The 19,997-nt window shown below is 45.4% G+C and overlaps 1 protein-coding gene and 1 long non-coding RNA gene across 2 annotated transcripts; one reads left to right on the top strand and one right to left on the bottom strand.

Moving 5' to 3' along the window:
- Positions 1-499: 499 nt before the first annotated feature.
- ADAM9 (ADAM metallopeptidase domain 9) lies at positions 500-19,967 on the top strand. The gene is made up of 22 exons (XM_015883147.2): positions 500-684; positions 5,740-5,837; positions 6,818-6,882; positions 7,623-7,701; positions 8,962-9,038; positions 9,304-9,496; positions 10,202-10,267; positions 10,753-10,824; positions 11,040-11,209; positions 11,710-11,791; positions 12,078-12,211; positions 12,342-12,513; positions 12,633-12,725; positions 12,968-13,163; positions 13,620-13,725; positions 14,200-14,383; positions 14,596-14,676; positions 14,844-14,949; positions 16,261-16,399; positions 16,877-16,979; positions 17,314-17,441; positions 17,862-19,967. The coding sequence occupies exons 1-22, from the start codon at positions 603-605 to the stop codon at positions 17,974-17,976; spliced, it is 2,541 nt and encodes an 846-aa protein (XP_015738633.1). The 5' UTR covers positions 500-602; the 3' UTR covers positions 17,977-19,967.
- On the bottom strand, positions 16,399-18,094 carry LOC107323765. The gene is made up of 3 exons (XR_004309498.1): positions 18,012-18,094; positions 16,852-16,896; positions 16,399-16,695 (listed from the first exon to the last, which is right to left on the bottom strand). It is a non-coding gene; the product is annotated as an uncharacterized LOC107323765 (long non-coding RNA).
- Positions 19,968-19,997: the final 30 nt, after the last annotated feature.

A 19,997-nucleotide genomic window follows, 5' to 3' on the forward strand; every position in this document is an offset into this window, starting at 1 on the left:
CATGTGAAGCTTTATCTCCGTGTGCTTCACGCTGTAATGCAGGTGATTGTTTTTTCTCTTAAGAAATGGGTCAAGCTGTGCTGCTGTGGGGCAGCCCTTAGACACATTGGTGCCATCACGCAGCCAGCTGAAGGCTTCGTGCTGCTGAGCTAAGCATAGAACATTTACATCTCCTGCAGATTTACTACCCAGTCATGTCACACATAAGCTGGTTTTGGGCCTAGCTGTGTCCTCACCATTCCCGTTCCTAGCGGGACCCCATGCCAAAGGCTCGGAGCTCTCCATCGGGTTGTGCTTTTGTAAAGCTCCCCCACCTCTCACATCCCCCTGCCCCGATGTCCTGCAGCCTTTGGGCCGCTCCTTCCACGCACACATTGCTCCGGCCGCCTCTAAACCCTCACCCGGGGGTTTCATTGGGATCCAACCGCATCCCGAGCAGCGGGCGGTGCCCCCGGCGGCCGCCCCTTGTCCGTGGTGCTGCCGGCGGGCGGAGCGGCCCCGCCCGGGGGCGGTGCGGCGCAGGCCCCGGCCCGGCTGCATAAGCCCGGCGCTCTGCCCGCTCCGAGAGCCGAACGGGCAGCGCGGGGCCGACGTGGGGCACGATGGCGTTGGCAGCGCGGAGCTGCCTCTGCCTTCTCCTCCTGCTGCTGTTTTTAGCCGTGCCCGCGCTGCCGGGCCCCGCGGGTGAGTGCGGGACGCGGCCCTGGGGTGGAGCGGAGCGGAGCGGGCCGGGGGCGGCCTCTGCGGGCCGGGGCGATGCGCTGACCCCGCTTTTCTCCGTGCCCGGCCCCGGTATGGCCGGGAGGTGACAGCGCTGCGGGTCCTGTCGTTATTGGGCCGTGCGGTGCGGCCCGAGGGACGGCGGGGCCTTTGTGGTGGGAAGCCTGGAGTAGGGGGCTGAGCTGGTGGGGTGTGCACGGCTGCCTGCCGTCACTTTGTGCCGCTTGGGAGGGATGCACGTTTATGCTCCCACTGTGCAGGTGAATGCTGGACCGTGAGGAATCCTGGACCTGGATGGGCAGCATGGTCACAGTTCTCCCAGAAGCACTGGGTGAGCAGGGGGTACAACAGCACTGGTGCCCAGCTGGAAGGATGCTTGTGCTGTCCTGCATGGTACAGCTGTGGTGTCTGCACTGCATTTAGAGTGATGGGGAGCTGGGCTGCCCCTGCTCTTCATGCACAGGTGCAGTTGAGGGCATCAGGTCCCTCCAGGCAGCTGCTCCCTGTGCTGGATCTCAAGTGCAACACGGTGCAATGTGTTGACACCGTGCTCTGTTTATAGGCTTTTAGTGAGTTGACACTGTGCTCTGTTTATGGACTTGTAGTGAATTCAGATGGTGCTCTGCTGTGGGCTTCAAGGATGCTGATCCTGATGGTCCATATAGATGATAGGCTGAAATATCTGTTGTGCTCTTTCTATGGAAAGAATACCTGCAGCATATTAAACTCGTGCTGGTCATGAATGCACAGTTTTATTGTCAGGACTTCATAATGGAGGAAGCTTGTCTGAAGCTAATAGTGATGCTTCATGCTGAGAAATAATGCTCTGAGTGGCTCAGCTGTGCTCACTTGGCACCCTGCACGCTGCTTTGAACTGGCTTGGAAGGTGGCTATTGGCTGGCCCTGCAGCCCCAGGTGCTGCACCCATGGGTGCCTGCGTGTACCATGGGCTGCTGTTGGGTTGGTGCTTCCATCCCTGCTGGGACAGGAGGAGCCGTGGGTCAGCAGTGTTACTGGTGGTGTGTAGGCAGTGCTGCTCCGACAGCTCTATACCAGCCACTCATCTTCAGTCTGTGACAAAGGATAATAGACCTTTGTCTCACGTCTGACCTCGGATGGGAGGGGAGAAACAAGTCACCTGCTTCAGCGCATCCGGACACCTCCAGCTTCTTGGGTTGGGATGTGAGTGCTGTGGGTGCTCCCCAATGAGGTGAGATATGAGGCACTAATGGGGTGTTGCCGGAAACTGCTAATTGAAAATTCCTGAATTAATGTAATTGGTAGAGTGACAGGTAGCTGTAAGGGGTTGCGTGTCATGCAGCTTTTCCCCTCCTCTTTGTGTCTGTGGAAGACCTCAGCCTTCGGCTCTGTAAATTCATAGAGAACCAAAGCAGCATTGCCATAGACAGCGGCTTTGCTTCTTGTTTTTGGCAGAAGGAAGCCTGAAGCATAGCTTTGTAGTTATTGCCTGTCTTGAACGTTCTCATTGCTTAAGATAAAGTAAAAAGAAGGAAGTTTATTAGCTCAACTCTACTGAGTTCTGTGATTGAATGTGTGCTGTGTGGTTTCCTTTGGAGACCAAACATTTCTGAGAAGATGCATTCCCATGAACTTCTGTGAAGGGAGCTGACATCCAGAGGGAGAGATGGAGATCTGGAGGAAGTGAGTGGGCCCTGGGAGCAGCATGGGTGGGAGGGCAGGGATCTGCTGGGCCCCCAGCCTGAGAAAAAGGGTGTCTGGGTGGGTTCTGACATCTGGCACCGTGGTGTGGCTTTGCTCTGTTCCTCTGCAAAGTGAAGTGCTGTGACAGAGGGTGTTAGTGGTGATACCAGGAAACAAGAGCAGTGGTTCTTCTGGCAGACCAAGAGTAGCTGCTGTCCTGCAGACTGATCAGTTTGGCTGTGGAGAGGGCAGAAGGAGTAGTAGGAGTCTAGACAGGAAGCACTTACAGCATCAGTATGAGGGACATGAGAGCATTCCAGCAAATATTACCACAGAAGTGCTCGATATCCTCTTTAACTTCCAGCACCCCCAGTAAAATGTGAGGAGAAGTTACGTTAATTATTCTTGTCTGGCTTAATGCTAAGCAAATATTTCATCAAGTGGGTGAATGTGCTTCTCCTGCCGTCACATCTGGTCATCTTTTCCTACCTTCTGAACACAAGGAGACCTGCCTTCCCCAGCACATAATGGGCTGGAGTGCACCACACAAGTGATCGATGACTGAATGTCATTCTGCAAGGACATCTGTGTTCCTGATCACACAGGTCTCTCCTGAAACTGCCTGGCAAAGTCCTTTGTGGTTCCTGATAATGGGATACAGAGAATGCTTATTGAATTTGCAGTCAGATAGGATTGATGGTCCAGGTAATGTCCAGCAGTAAGGTGCAGCTTTGGAAGGACAGCTGCAAAATGCCTTTCTGAGGTGGAAGTAATTGTCTGCACATTATGAATGGGGTGCAGGAGTGTATGGGCAGGAGAGGAAATGAGCCTTAGAGTAGTAGCTTAAGCTGCCAGTGAATCAGCCTTGCTCCTCGGTGTGGGAAAAAAATAAACATGTGGAGGTAAATAAATACACAAAGTCGTCTTTCATGAAGCTTAGGAAGTCTGACCAAACCTTTAAAACAGCTTCAGCCTTCCTCCTGCTCTTCCTCAGAGCAGCAGGTGGGTGTGAGCTGGGTGCATGCAGGCTCCCTGCAGCCTGCACTGGAGCAGCTGCGTGCTGGAGTTTGGGTTTGTGCAGTGGGACTGTTCTGTGGTACCAAAGCTGGCAGATGAAACTTCTGTTTGTTTATTTTTCCTACTGATGAGGGGTGTCTATCTGATCTCCCTGTAACAGGCCTGGGAAGGAGTTACACTAATAGAAAGGTGATGAATGGGGTGAAGTGTTGGTGTAGGCGACTGTGGCTGTATTGCTGTAAGTGAGCCAGCAGGCATGTCATGGTCTGTGAAGGTGGGGATGCTGCCTGACCTCTGAATACAGATCTTACCTGTCAGGGTAAGGACATGATGTCTGACCTCAGTGTCTGAAGTACCCTAACATGGCTTGTTTGGAGGGTTTTCCTTCTCCCACTCACAAAGTTCTCACTGCAGGTCTGGGGCGGGGAGGGAAGGTGATTCATTTCTTCCCAGTTGCCTGGTAATTAAGGCAGTCTTTAATGAGACAAGATAAATACAGTGGTATAGTTACTTCTTCCTTCTTGGAAATAGGATGAGATGATAAGCAATGGGCTCCCAGGTATATGGCACAAAGAGCAGTGCATGAAGGTTATTGCAAACTACCGTGCACAGGAGCCGTGCTCATTACACTACAGTAAGATTTTTCAACAGGCAAAGGGGTAAAAACTTAAAAAGAAAAGCTTATATTGGGAGAACACAATGTGAAATCTTCAAACATACGAACCAGCTGAATATCTGGGTTTGTTTTTTGCTGTTACTTCTGCATTGAGAACAAATTGCTATGAAGTGAGTTGTCTTTGTACACAAAGGTGTGGATGGATTCTCATGGGCAGCGTCCGTCCATCCATCCTGGAGGGTGGCATCTTCCTGCGGGCATTGCTGGTGAGTTTATTGCACAAGGAAGGCATTGTACCCATGTTAAGGTCTGTAGCGTGGTGGTGGTGAAGTGGGGGAGGACAGAAAGCTGGAGGAGAGGTGTCAGGATGCTCTGAGAGCTGGAAGTGATTTGCCCATCCTGCTGTGCCTCTGAGAGCTGCTGTTCCCAGAAATCCCTCCCACTGCTTTGCTGGATGATTCACTCTCCCAGCTGCTGGGGGGGGGGGATGGTGACGGTGAGAGGGGACTGGGGCCAGTGGTTTTGACCCTGTGATAAATGCAGTGGGGCTGGAGCACTGCAGAGCAGCGCTGTGCAATGGTCTGGGGCAGGACGTGAGCTGAGATGTGTGCCTGGAAATGGAGAGCAGTGCCATACTAGAACACATGGTGTGATGGGTCATCTGGGAAGGAAGTGGCCCTTCCCTGTGTTGTGCTTAGGCCAAGGAGGTTCTGACACTGTACTTTCTGTGGCCCCTGAACGTAAGGGCTATTTTCAGGAAGTTTCTCTGATTATTTTGTGTGCTTCTTTCCCTTCCAGCAACCACAATAATTAATGAGAATTTTACTGCAGTATGTGTCCCATGGTTTTCATTTCTTGAGAAGAAATCCAGCCTACACCTGTGTGACAGGATTGCTGTGTTACAGATGGTTGTACTGCAATACCTCTGCATTCTCTGAGCGATCTGCCTGCTTCTGCTTCCACAAAAATAAAACCACGACAGGCACATGACGGTGCCAAGGAGCACAGCTATTCCCTGCCCCTGGGCCCAGCAGCTCGAGCTCTCCTGATGAGCTCACTGATTCCATTGCTATGAGCTAGGAGAAGTGCTGCTGCTAATCCTGTGCCGGGCGGCCCAGGGAGCAGCTCCAGGCAGCAGCATGTTGATGGGGAAAGTGATTAGCGTGTGCAATTTGTTATTGTTTACATGCCTGTGCAGAACTTGCAGAAAGTGGTGTCTCTTTTGTTGTTGTTGTTGTTGAGTCAAGTGATCTGTCTGTTGCACATGCAAATAATTTATGAAGGAATCTGCAAAAGGCTGCTTGCTTGCATTTGTTCTGCCTCGGTGCTTTTTATGAGGTCTGTAAGTGCTCTCTAAGAACACAAGGAGCGCTGGCTCTGTCAGCAGCTTGGCGAGATGTGCAGAGCTGAGGGTGCAGCACAGAGCTCTGTGGGGCTGGCTGGGAGCTGAGCACTGCTGGAGCCCCAGGGGAGACAGGGGAGGCTGCAGGCAGGGCTGGTGTTCTGCAGCTCAGAGTCCTGGATTTGGACCCGTCCTTCTGTGTGCCCTTGAGCAAGTTATCTGTGCTGACCTGCTTTAGGTGCTCTGATTTCTGCTAATGAAAGGAGATGGAATATGAGATGGGACTTGCCCATGGCATTTTCTCCCCTCCGCCTCATTCTTCTGGTTGTTTGTTTCTTTGGCCAGACTAAATTGGTGGTCACAATTCTCTTTTGCCTTCTAGGTTTCCAGGAGATTTCTCAATTGTCTTCCTATGAAGTTATAATCCCACAGAAGTTAGGAAGAGAGCGGCGAGAGACCTCCAATGTCTCCTCAACACAGGTACTGGGTTACAAATGCCTTCAGTTCAGTGTCTTCTTCCTAACTAAGTCTATTAAAAATCAACCTTAAGTTCTCACAATCAAACAAATCACCCAAGTCATCTTGCAGCAAATAAGTATCCCTCCTTACAAAAGACACCCCACCTAGCATCCTCTTCCAGCTAGGTTCTGGGAGATACTTCCTTGCTGCAGAGGTTACAAGTTGCAACAAAGGATCTTTCATCTGAGTATAAAAGGCAGGTATTAGAGCTGTTAAGTACTTAATTTAGTGTTAAGCACAAGTGAAATTATTAACCTGGGAGATGCTGAGGAAGTGACTGGAAGAAGCCCTGAGCTGCCTGGTCCTGCTTTGAGCAGTGGTTGGATGCCTCAGAGGTACTTTCCAGCCTGTGTTGTTTTGCTGTAATCACAAAACCAAGGGCTGCACACCTCAAGGTATTTGGATTAGGCCAACTGTTTTAGTCACAAATCTTGGCAGAATTTAATATTAAAAAAAATCTTAATGTGTATTGCAGTCGTTAGTAGCATTAGTAGTGCTCTTGCCATGATATTTCATGTAGAGCTCAGGTAATTCAGCTTACCCACTTAGCAACTGGTATCCTTCCATGTTATGTGGAGCCAGCTCATTGTATTTAGTAATAAAACAGTATTGTCCTTTCCAGCTGTAACTCACAGTTTATCTGTGGAAGTCTTATAAACAAGGAATGTGAAAACCACAAAACTATTTTGAAATAGCTTCATTTATGGGACTATTCCCCAACTACTCAAGAAATGCCAGATTCTGGAGGTAGGGACAGTTATAAAATAGGCTTCAGGCTCACACACACATGCTTAGTTCTGCTGAAGTGAAACCACCAAGATCTAACAGGGAAAGTCAGTCTACTCAAGTCAGGCAGCTTCCATGTGTGGAAGTGATGTGCAGAATCCTAGCTTGCTTTGTGCTGGAAGGGACCTTTAACAGTCTTTTATCTTCCCATTCAGGACGAGGTGTCATATTCTATTAAGATAGAAGGAAAAGAACACACGATCCATCTGAAAAAGAACAAGTAAGTGATGAATTTCTTGATTTTTAAACTCCATCTGTCGTGTCTAAGTAAGAAGCTGGCAGGTAGCATGCTAGTTTTGAGGCTGAGGTTCTTTATGAGAAGGGCTGTCACAACCTAAGTGTGAGAAATCTGCAGAGAAACTCAGTGAAAGTGAATCCAGTCACACAGTCTTGGCTATTGACCAGAAATGTTGAACTGAACCCTGTGATCCTTCTCAGAGAAGGAAGCAGTAGTTTGCTCAAAGGGGACCTGGGGAATCGTTGAAACGATTCTTCCCTTCCACATCTAAAAATAAACAAACTGAGCTATATTTCAAGTAAATATTTTTGCTTTCCTCTGGGTTTTGTTTGTTTCATTTTTATCTCAGTCTCAGTAGCACAAGACAAACGAGGAAGCTGATTTTATCTCCCAGGTCATAATATCTATAACTTACAGAGAATACGTTGTCCATCTTGCTTTTAATTTTTAATGGGATACTTGCAGTAACAGCAAGTAAACATCTATCAGGCTATTTCCCTTGTAATACAGTTCCACCATCCTCATATCTGGGATTTTGCTGCAGGAATCCACAATTTCTCTGTTAGTTTTTGAGTGTTTTCATTTGAAGGTTTCATCATTTAATTGTGATTTATACATTAAGGAGAGTCTTGGTTAGGATCGTCCTACTGTCCTGCTATAGCATCATGGTCAGTTCCTGGGATTCCTCTGGTATTTATTCTTCTCTGTCCTTTACCTTGCAGAGATTTGCTACCCAAAGATTTTACAGTTTATACCTATAATAAGGAGGGGAAGTTGCAATCTGAATACCCAGATGTCCAGGTAGGATTTCTTTCCTACTTGCATAGCATTGCAGTTAATCCACTGAATATGTTTGCAGCTCTCTTTTTCTGTGCAAGCAGACTGCTTGCTGCCTTTGAAAATGTGATTGCTTCTGTAGGGTAAGAATTAATAGCAGCTTGTGAGCTGCAAAAAGCATGAGAATATTTCTAATGGCTTCACTGCTCTTACAAATCAACATTGTGCCTTTGAAAGGGGAGCATTAGTCACATGATTTGTAAGATCTTGTGTTTGAAAACAGAGCACCTGAGCCGACTATTTCCTCCCTGTTGAAAAAATAAAATAAATAAGAGAGAAAAAGCCTTTTCTGCACAAGATCACAGAAGTCTCAGTGACCTTGAAGGGTTATTATATGCCCTAGCATTAACTGCCAAAAGCACAGGCAATGTAATTTACCTGACCCCTATGGTAACACTTAAAAACACAGCTGCAAGAGAATATTGAATGCCTTTTCTGTGTATTATGATCTCGTTTAGTTCTCAGAGTGTCTAATGCAGAGGACAGAATTGAAGTATTGTGCCTTTCAGGGCTGATGAGGGACCTATTGTGCGACTGAGATGTTCAGGCAGCACAGTGCTGTGGTGAGGACAGCAGATGTTGGCCTTCTCCTTGTTAGCAGGAGGCTGCAGACAAGCCAGATGCTCTCCCAATGGTTTTTATTGAAGTCTGAATGATAATTTGGCTCAAGTCTGCAGGGAGGGGCTGGCCTGAGAATATTTGAGGTGGGGTGAAGGGCAGCAGTTCAGAGCAGGATAGCTTAATGTCAGGCTAAGAAATCCAGTTGCTAGATAATGCTTCTGAGCCCTGCTTGTCAGTGTTACAGCAGGGTCAGCTCTGAGTCCAGCTTCAGGTAGAATGAGTCAGTGAGGGGGATTTCTAGTTCAAATCTAATCGGTCCTATCAAGTTGTGAGGAGTAGATGTTATACAGACCAGGATTCAGACTGAATCCCTCTCTCCCTGTATGCCTGACCTCTTGGTTAACTTCTCGTGTAGAAGTCCTGTTAGTGAAGAAGCTTAGATGCGTGCTAGAGGAGGAAATGCTGTTACATTTTGCTAGAGCCATGGGAAGGTTAAAAGCTGCAGACAGATACAGGATGTCTGGTGTCTTTAACTACAAACATATGCACTTGAGTTGCAACTACTGCTGGTCAGTGGCAGACAGCAGTTATGTGATCAGAGATCACTGGATGTACAGATATGTATGGAACATGTGTGTAATGTGCCTTTGTTTTCCTATGTAGGATCACTGCCATTACCAGGGATATGTGGAGGGGATCCCGGACTCTGTTGTTGCTGTCAGCACTTGCTCGGGGCTCAGGTAGCAAACTTACCCTTTGTTGTAGCTGTCACGTGGGTCTCACAGCTCACTGAACGTGAAACAAAATTCTGGCTCTGTTTTTAACTACTGTTCAACCAGATGGGAATCACTGACAGGGACCAACTGTGATAGCTTATGCTTTTGTGTGGTTTTACTGCAGTGTCTTTAGTTATCAAAGATTTACTGCTGTTTTGTTTTACTGTAAAAACCTGCATAACTATCCTGTGTCTAATGCAAGAATTCTCTGCACACTAACGTGTCTTAGGGGTTTGGTGACAATAGGGAATGTCACCTATGGGATTGAGCCCATGGATTCATCCTCTGGCTCTGAGCACATCCTGTATTCATTGGATAATGTGAAGAAAGAGCCCTCAATGTGTGGAGTAACCACCGAAGGCTATGAAGAGGGGGAACATACAGGAGAAAATCACCATCCTAGTATGACTCAGCTGCTACGAGTAAGTGCACCACTGTGTTCTCCAGTCCCCTATAATGGATTTCATGAATGTTCAGCTAAGAATATGGCAGCAGCTTATCAGATTTCTTAGGGGCTTAACACATACCTAAAGGTTTCTGATCCACTGGGTTTTCTGTGCTGCTGGAAAGCTCTGTTGCCTCAACAACGTGGTTGCAATTTCTGCTTCTGCACACAGCAGTGAGAGGTCAGTGGCCAATGAGATTTCTCACTGGCAGAGCATTTGAGGGCTTTTAAGGGCAGGAACATTGGAGCTTCATTGGAGAAGCTCGTTACCAAAGTATGACATCAGAAGCCAGCAGCATATTGTGTTGTTTATTCCATTCTCCTAATAATCAGAAGAACAGATTGATGTGAAGATCTCCATTGTTGTTTAAAGGCTGGCCTTTAATGTCACAGGAAAAGCAGGACTATAGAAACATTCAAAAACAAACTGAAGGGCGGCTGGTGTTTGGTTGACACTGGAAGTCCTTGTATAGCTCAGTTTTAGAATAAAATGCTCATAGGGAAATTGTCATTGCTTTGCACTACTCTTCTTGGTTTTGGCTTGTTTAGATCTTGGCAGTATGCTTTGGGTGTGTCCCTTAAGCCACTTGTTGTATCAAGTGAAATATGACAGTATATTTTTTTTGTTGCTGTTTACACCTGAATTAATAAACATGAAATTGCCTAAAACTTCTTTCCACAGAATAAAAGAGCCATCCTACATCAAACAAGATATGTGGAGCTATTCATAGTTGTGGATAAAGAAAAGGTATGGCTTGGATTGTGGGTTGCTTTCTCTTCCTTCTCCCCAGGAGATGAGTTGAAAAGCTGCCAGTCTCCGTTACTTCCAAATGGATTGTTGAAAGACAGCCACGCTTTAGCCAAGATTATGCAAATGTATTACACTAGCCTGTAACTGAACAAACATGTCCTATATGGTACGCCTCTGGAAAACAAAAAGCTGTCAGACGTGAAGAGGTTCTATCAGCAAAGAGTTTAGTAATGGATGGAAAACATATGGCAAAAGCTTCCTCTCGTGTTTTCTTTTGGATTATTGAGCAGCTGAGTAATAGCAATGAAGATGCTGTTTTCCTGATGAGTGTCTTCCAGGCAGGGATTCAACCTCATGTATTCTAAGCAGAACATTCAGAGCCTGGCAAGAATGACTTCAGTTACAAGTCTGCAAATTCTTGATTCATTTTGCTAAGCCTTGTCTTTATCTGCTTTTCATGACTGAGTTTCTTTGTCTTGCAGTTTGAAGACTTTGGGAAAAGTGAAACAGAAGTAAGGGAACATATGGTGCAATTAGCAAACTACCTTGACAGTGTAAGTTATAAATACACCATCACTCCCATTTAATTCTCAGTGTGACTTTTCAATCACTGATCCTTTTGCTAATCAAAATCACTGGGAAAATGCATCCTGATGATTTGAATTGTTTAATAAATTAGTAGGTTTTCACAGTAAGATGCATAACACAAAACCACTTGTCCTTCTTTGAAGCTCTTCAGAAATATTTCTCCTTATTTTTAATTCCCCAGATGTACATAATGTTGAACATCCACGTCGTGCTGGTTGGCCTCGAGATTTGGAAGTATGAGAACATCATTAGCACAGATGGAGGTGCTGGTGATGTGCTGGCAAACTTTGTGCAGTGGCGAGAGAAGAACCTTGTTTTGCGCCGGAGGCACGACAGTGCCCAGTTTGTTCTGTGAGTTGAGGTTCCTTCCCTTTGATTTTAAGAAGCTTATTCTATTCCTGTCTGCTTAGCCTTGCCTCAGTGTCAGGAATGGCTGCTCACTTTCAGCACAGAATCCAGTGCAATCTGCCGTGTTTTACATAAAAACCTTCCATACCAACTTAAGCATTATAAGAAGGTATCTCTGGTCTGTGAATTCAACACCTTTTCAGACAGATGCATTCCTAAATAATTAGTTTTCTTGGCCCACACTTCCTACAATGTTATGTTTTGTATTGTGGACAGCTTGTAATCAGATAATCCTTTGTAAGGATTGTACACTGCTCAGACTTGTAATGTTGGGCTTTTTCACATGAAAAGAGTTTAAGCCTCGTGCTGAGCATTGCATCTGAGTGGAGCAAAAGCTGTTTCTGCATTTGCTATCTAGAAACAAACAACAGGGTGTGAGCTCTGATACATGACATTGTGTGTCTGTGTGGTTGGAATGATTCTTTTTCTCTTAATGACCGTAGGAAGAAGGGGTTTGGTGGAACAGCTGGAATGGCCTATGTTGGAACAGTGTGCTCCAAGAGCCATGCAGGAGGCATTAATGTGGTGAGATATCTTTAATAATACTGTGAGTATGAACAAGATTTAAAGAAAGAAAAAGTGCCTTCCTGGAAGAGCAGAATCTTTAATATAAAACACACCTGGAGTGGCACTCGTGAGGAGGTGACAGGATTTCCCTGCTGAAGTTTTAAACACCCCTGCTGTACATTAATGTAACAGAGTAACAGAATCATCTTTTTGGCATTTAAGTAAACAGTTACTTAAATTGGCATTTAGAAAGAATTCTCAGTATAGACTGCCCACTATTTTTCTCTGTTTTGCTTTTGTGCAGTTTGGAAAAATCAGTATCCAGATGTTTGCTTCAATTATGGCTCATGAGCTGGGACATAACCTGGGGATGAACCATGATGATGAAAGGGTCTGTCATTGCGGAGCAAGCAGTTGCATTATGAGCTCTGGAGCATCGTAAGTAACTGAGGACACAGGAAGGTTTTCCTTTTGTATGTGCTTAGTAGTGGGATAGCAAACATTGTGCTTGTTCTATAACCTGAGGGATTGATTTGATGTAGAAATCTTCTCGTGTTCTCTGTTACAGAGGATCAAGGAACTTCAGCAGCTGCAGTGCAGAAGACTTTGAGAAGTTGACCCTCAACAAAGGGGGAAGCTGCCTGCTTAATGTTCCCAGGCCTGATGAAACCTATAGCATCCCCTACTGTGGAAACAAGCTGGTGGACATGGGGGAGGAATGTGACTGTGGGTCACCAAAGGTTTGCAGTTCGCCATGTTTTACAAATGCTGCCTGAGTCTCCTTGCATGCTCGCTGGAGAGCAATCTCCGTGTAGCTGCAGGTGTGATTTCCTGACCTTCATAGAACTTCTGCTTTCAGGAATGTGAAAGTGATCCTTGCTGTGAACCAGGTACCTGTCGGCTCCGATCCTCTGCTGAATGTGCTTATGGAGACTGCTGTAAGAACTGTCGGGTAAGACTGAAACTTATTATTTGGGAGTGCGCTTCACTGGTTTAGGAAAGGAAAGCGTTGGCCTTGTCAGTGCATATGTGGGAGCAGCAGCTCTTACTGTGCTGGGGAGCATCATCCAGCACCCACAGAGGGCAGCAGGTCCAAGCCTTTCTTGTTGAGGGCACACTGTGGGTTGGGAGCACTGCTCTCTGCTTTGAGGTTTGTATTTTCTGATACAGTTTCTCCCTCAACTGCCTCTTTAGATTCTTCCTGGTGGAACTGAGTGTCGCGAGAGTAACAATGAGTGTGACCTTCCAGAGTACTGCAATGGCACATCCCAGTTCTGCCAACCTGACTTCACTGTTCAGAATGGCCACCCCTGCCACAATGAGGAAGCATACTGCTACAACGGCGTCTGCCAGTACTACGATGCACAGTGCCAGGATATATTTGGCTCAAGTGAGGAAGAGCACAGTGTTACTGTTTTCCTAGCAGATGTAGTTAAAAGAAAACACTAAGGTTATTTAAAATATGCAGTTGTTTTCCTGTAACAACACAAAGAATTTGGAGCAGTGGTATTTATGGCTTTGCCTGTGCATGTCTTTTGTTACAATTAACACTGTGCTGGTGATTCAAGTAGTAGTTTTCTTGCACTGAGCATTACAGTTGGGCTTCTGGCTTATAGGGATTGTAGAAATAACATCCAGTCTATTGTACCACTTGATAAGTGACTCTTTTTTTTACTTGGAACTTTGTAGTGCTGGCATTTTCACTCTTTATCATTTTGATCAAGCTCATGAGCTATCTGTTTTGCATGGAAAATTGTTAGACAGGATAATTGGGCTGGAGAACGGAAATGTGATGATGTGAGATGTTTGTCTCTGTTTAACCTGGTTCCTTTGCTGTTGTTTTCAGAAGCCAAAGCTGCCCCCAACATTTGTTTTGTTCGAGTGAATTCCAAGGGTGACAGATTTGGCAACTGTGGTTACCATGGCCATGACTACAAGAAATGTTCCAGCTGGTGAGTTGAACCTGATGCATTGGAAAGTCCCTAACGGTGTGACTGACAATTTGATTTGGATGCCATAGTATTAAGTTGGGGTTTTGTAGCAGAATCAGTGGGAGAGTGGCATTGTGCTTTAGTCTAACCTTAGTGGCAGTGCTTACATCATTCAGAAACCACTATGAGATAGCTTAGAAAAGACCTGTTTTACTCTAAATTCTGATGCTGTTAGTGTGTGACACAAAGCCTCCACACTTCTGCATTTGTGGGTTTTGTTTCAGGTTGTCTGGGCTCAACTCTTGCCTGTAATATTTGAAATGAGTTTGAATGTTCAGACAAGTTCTTCTGTAACTGAGTTTGAAGCTGTTGCCTCAGGGTATCCTTGCCTTAAATTTGGGGCTATGGCAGGGAGAATTTGTACTACGTTTCCCATCACTGATCACCTCTTCACATACAGGAAAAAGCATCAGAATTTGTATGTTGATGTTGTAGGAATGCCATGTGTGGGAAGCTGCAATGTGAAAACGTGGAAACTATGCCTGTCTTTGGAATTAAGCCTGCCATTATCCAGACTCCCAGTGATGGCACCACTTGTTGGGGTGTAGATTTCCAACTGGGCTCTGATGTCCCTGATCCAGGAATGGTGAATGAAGGCACCAAATGTGATAACGGAAAGGTAATTAACAAGACAAAAGTGATTTTTGTAGAAGAGCTGTGTTCCTGTGGAGCTGAGGTTTAACATGGAGGGGTATGTGACTTGTTTTGGGGTCAGTGAGGGCAGAGCAGCTTCAGAACCATCAGTGTGGGAACAGTGAGCAGGTAGAAGAAGGGCTATTTTGGTTACAAAGTCATCTCATTTGGTTAAAATGCATCTCTTAAATCCCCTAGGTCTGCAGGCACTTCCAGTGTGTGAGTGCTTCTGTTCTGAACTATGACTGTGATGTCGAAAAGCAGTGTCATGGACATGGGGTAAGTGATAACCCACTTGGAATGAACGCTGAATCTCTAAGTTTTTATGTAACAAAACCTATTTCTGTATGACATATTCCCCTGACATCTTTGTTAAAAGTTATGAGTGCCACATTTTGTTCTGTTCTCGTGTTCTTTTAACTTTTGTGTGTGTTGTTTACATGTAGGTGTGCAACAACAACCGGAACTGTCACTGTGAGCCAGGCTGGGCCCCTCCTTTCTGCAATACTAAAGGCTATGGAGGGAGTATTGACAGTGGACCTCCCTATAATGGCAAGTAATACAAAGGCAGCTCTGGGGCCGTGGGTCTGTATTGCTAGGAGCGGTGCTGGGCTGAGAGCAGAGTGCCTATTGCTTTGAAGCAGCTCAGTTCTGGTGGCTGAGGTGCTGGTGGTTGGCTCTTCACCAGGTTTCACCTGCTAGCAATCCTAGCCAGGGTTTTGAGCTCGAGGTGTTGCACTTCTTTCTTCTGGGATGCTGGAGATCTTTAGAGAAACTGGCCTGTTTTAACTTTCTTCAGGTAATTTTTGCCACTTTGGACCAAGATCATACTGGGCTTCTTTGTATCTAAGCTGATCATTGAAGTCCTTTCTAATCTTAGATCCAAACAAAACATGAAATTTGGCTGAGGATACAGGTTCAAATTCATGGATGTCAACAGGCATCTCTGTAAGGATGGACTCCTAGCAGTGGTGGCAGAGATGGGTACTACCCTGTTCTGATATCTGCATGTGCACCTGCAGCACTGTCAGCTGGCCAACATGTCGACATGCATTGCTCTAGCCCAAGTCACTATTTTATTAATGTTTATTGTTTGAGTGCAGACAGCACGCTTCGTTTGGTAGTAAATACAAGTGTAGCCCCTGCCCCAAACATCTTACGGTATAGAAGACAGATACACCATAAAGAAACGGGGAGAGACAGAGGTTTGTGACACTGCATCATTATGCAGGCTTTTGGTTTGCTTTTTTTTGGTGGAGGGAAGAGATGGGGTGGGGGAGGAAATCTTGTCTTTGCTTCATGGAATTTTTTCCCCTCCCAAGAAATAGGTTCTAGGCCAGTGTTTGACACAGCAAGATGCTGTATCTGTGCACGCAGAAGATACATGTGTGGGTTTACATGGGGAGAGTGGTGCCTGGGGCAGCACAATTCATGCAGGGAGAACAAAGTGAAAGGCTGTGACACTTTTCTCACTGATAGTTTGAAGACGAAAGAGGAACCTTTATGTTGGAGAAGACTTCAGCAATGAGTTTGTGGAATATATAAAGAAGGGACCGATGTCGTCTCTTAGAGGAATAGGGTGGCAGAATGAACCTGAAGACCCTTTTTCATGAGGTGGTGTGGATTTCGAGGGAAGCTAGAAACTGTGTTAATGCAGTAACAGATGGGAGAGTCCCACTATAGTGGGATGAACAGACTAGATAATTGTGCCAACATCTTGCAGTCTTAATAGATTCTTTAGATATTTCTGCCACAGAGAATGGAAGCTTGTGATAGAACCAATCCTAATAGATGCTACAACAAGATATTCAATATTCAATATACTCAATACTTTCTTTCTCTCCATCCTTTTGTCCCTAACAGACAAAGACAACTCATTGAGAAATGGGCTGCTGGTATTTTTTTTCCTGGTCCTACCGCTCCTTATAGCTGCTGCTTTGGCATTTGCAAGGAGAGACCGACTGAAACGATGGTTCAGAAGGTTAATGTCACGTTGTCATTCGTAAGTATGGTCTCCTCTTCACCTTCTCTTCTGCCCTTTTGAAGTAGTCCTTAGACATTTCTTTACATAAGCCATTGCCAAAGTATGGAGATATATTCCATTCCCAAGCTGTCAAGCAAAGACAGCTGCACCAAATGATGCATGTCAATTGCTCTGGGCAATGGCAGAAAAAAATAGATCAATTTATTATAGTGGGAGCAGAAAACTTTATTTTTACCTTTATGTTTGTTGTCATGTCTTTGGTGATGGGTTTTATGTTTTTTGGGTGCAGAGGCAAAAATAAAGCTGTCATAGCCCTAAACAGGAAAAGGATTATGTTGTTTCTTAGATATGTGGCAAATACCATCCTCCTGACATTTGATATTTGCTGGGGTGTTCTAAATCCATCTTGCATGTAAGAAGCACTTGGATTCGTAGCCTACTTGTTCGTCCTGTCAAGGTTATGTGCTCACCTAGGTAACATCTCTTGGGTTTCAGGTCACTTCACTCACCACCTCCTAGAACAGAAGCAGAGCCAAGAGATTTCCCTCACAGAGGTGTTCCACATGGCCTGCCTTACCCTTCCAGAGGTGTACCCATGGTAGGAATTACTTGATCTATCTGTTTCTATTTGTCTCTAAAGTAACTGATGAGTACAGTTTACGTTGTTACTGTACTAATAGAGGCCTCAAAGCTATTTTTTCACTCCTGTGAATCAGGCTTACTCTTTGTTAAGAGGGAAATAGAAGCAATATTTCCTAAATGGGTTCAAAAGCTCCTCAGTATTCTTTCTACTGATGTGCTTAGAAGGAAATAACAACTGTCATTTCCAGGTCTGTTTGCAGGTGATCTCAAATATCACCTCAATAATGAAACAAATTTAATTCTCTTAAGTGCAAATCTGCGTGTGTGTTCTTGTTGTGTTTTATCCATAGGCCATGGAGCCAAATACCTATCCTGTGCCATCCTACCCTATTAACCAGCATCATCAGCAGGCGTACCACCAGTCCTACTATCCATCTCCACAGTACCAGGCCATGCAGCCACAGAAGCTGCCTGCAAGGTTGGTATGAGTTGCTGCAAGTAAAGGAACCAATTGTTGTGATGTATATGGCTTGTTGTTGCCTTTATCTTTGTAAGTATTGGGATATTTCATCAAATATTATGAGCAGAACTGACCTTTTAGTGAAAGGAGTTTCTCCTTTGATTCAAGGCTTGGAATAAAAGCACATTTGTCCTTAGGATTTGTTTTATGCTATAGTGGGCCCTGAGGGCAGCAGAATTTGACCATGGGGTGTTGGAAGTGAGCCTGAGTGGCAGCTGAGCGTTGTGGAAGGGGAGAATCTGTGACAGTGGGTTTGGTCTGTGCTAGTGCAAAGCAAGAGGAAGAGAGGGCTGCTTTGCTGTGTGCATTTTGGGTAGTGTCAGTGCATTTTAGATGATGTCATGTGGACTCACGGCAACTTGTCTGTCTTTACCATAGGCCGCCTCCTCCCCAGCAGAAATCTGTACCTCAGGGACCTCCTCCATCACAGCAGAAATCTGTACCTCAGGGACATTACTTTCCTTCTCGACCAGCACCTTTGCCCCCCAAATAGCTTTTGACTTCTTTGGGACCTTCACATGAGCTGACCTGTTCACTGAAGCAAAGCTGAAATTGCATTTGCCCTTCTTGCATCGAGTGGCCCATGGTAATCCCGGAAAGCCTTCCTTCTGCTGCCATGGAGAAGGCAAAAGAGATGTTGAAACGAGGAATGTAAACCTTCAAACAAATACCTCTACCAAAGCTACAGGAACAGAAAACATCAAACCTGTTGTTAGATCTGAGTGTTGTGGCTCTGTTACACTGCAGCAGGGCTGCACAGCTGGAAGTGCAGCAGTCTGCAGTTGAATAACCCTTTTAAGTACAGCGCTCAGGACTTGCTTTAAGTTTCCCCTTTTCTGCAATGAGCCCTAAAAATGAAGTTATTTGTTGTCTTTCTAAACGTATGGTGAAGAGTTAAAGTAGTCCATACCAAGTTCAAACCAAGGAAATCTGGCTAGTTAATTTAAACTTAGTTTGCATGGACTGGAACCCATTACCCATTTACACGTAAATGGCACAAGTGGAATCAAGGTATCGGTGTACTCTATCAGAGAAAGATGAATATATTCTAAACATGTTTATGCATGTACATATGTTTATTGATGTGTAATAATGCACTTAAATTCTTAATTTCATGCTGACTGACACTAAGCTACGTGAACATTAATTTAATGATCTTAAATTAGTTATCGTGAGTTGCTAAGTGAGAATCTTGTACTAACTTCCACTAATGCCATAAAGGTGTAAGGAAAACAAAGGTACGAGAAGACGTGGCCATTTTCTGGTTAAAACAAATGGAGTTTTTAGCTCTAGGTTTTAATTCGGACCTAAAGACTCTGAAGAAATCCTTGCAGAACACTGAGAAGCAAATAATGTGAATCTGCTGAGACCAGCTGAGCTTCTCAGAGCACTTTAAGCAGGAGCCTGTTGCCTAATGCAGTGTTGCCACCTGATCTTCAACCTTTGCTAGTGTCAGTCAGGATGCTTACATAGGCTTATTGCAGCAGGTCAGGCTGCCATCGGTTTCTGTGCCACTGCTAAACCAGGTCAGGCTGCCATCGGTTTCTGTGCCACTGCTAAACCAGCTCCCAAAAGGAGTGCTCAGCACTTGGTGTCACGGCTGTGCTGTGGGTAGAAACTGATGCTGGAGACAAATAGTCTCTTGCACAGACTTATTAAAGTGGGGAGAACGACCCTGGAAGGTGTGCTTGGCTTTTTCACTTTGTGCTGGCCACTGAGTACAAACTTGCTCTGCAAAGATCCCCCCATAGTATTGCCAAAAAAACCCCTTATCTTCTGTATATACATATATAAATATATATATAGAGAGTTTGCATTTGCAGTAATAAAATACTTGAACTCCTGTGGTTTCCCATAAACATAGACTAAGATTTACAACACTAATAAACTCCAGATGTCAGCTAGGCTATCACCATTGTCCATGGGGGTCTTCTGTCCATCCCAAGATGTTCCCTGTTCCTATTGTGTCCCACTCGGGTCAGGCTCTGCCATTTCTTGGCTCTGCTTTGTGTTTGCCAATGCGGGTTCCAGAGGGGGGAACTCACATCACAAAGTAACCCAGGATGTCCTTAATTGTACTTAAAGCTGTACGTGTGAACTAAAACTATGCTGAAAACGGTGCCTTCTAATAAGTTTTTTATACTTCATCGTGCATGTTAGCAATATTTACAGGGTGGTGGTGTAGGGCAACGAACGTGCAGTTTTTAGATGTGATTCTATGGAAAAGAAACGGCTCCAGTTTTAGATGTGTTGAATATTGCAGATGACTACTGATTTCCTTTTATAAAGCATACATTATCCCTACCCCCATTCAGCTGGGGGAGCGTTCCCACTTACAGTGCTGCCCTGGGAGCAGCAGCCTCCATTCCCATGCGCTTCCAGGCCACAGTGTGTGTGTTTGTAGCACTCAGGTGTGATGGATGGGCTGTTCCCCACCCCTTTGTAAGAGCAGTGAGCAATAAACACGCTGGTTTTGTACAAACACCCTCTTGTCCTCTGCTGCTTTCTCAGAGC

Source organism: Coturnix japonica, chromosome 22 (assembly GCF_001577835.2).
Source record: "Coturnix japonica isolate 7356 chromosome 22, Coturnix japonica 2.1, whole genome shotgun sequence".
Lineage (NCBI taxonomy): Eukaryota > Metazoa > Chordata > Aves > Galliformes > Phasianidae > Coturnix > Coturnix japonica.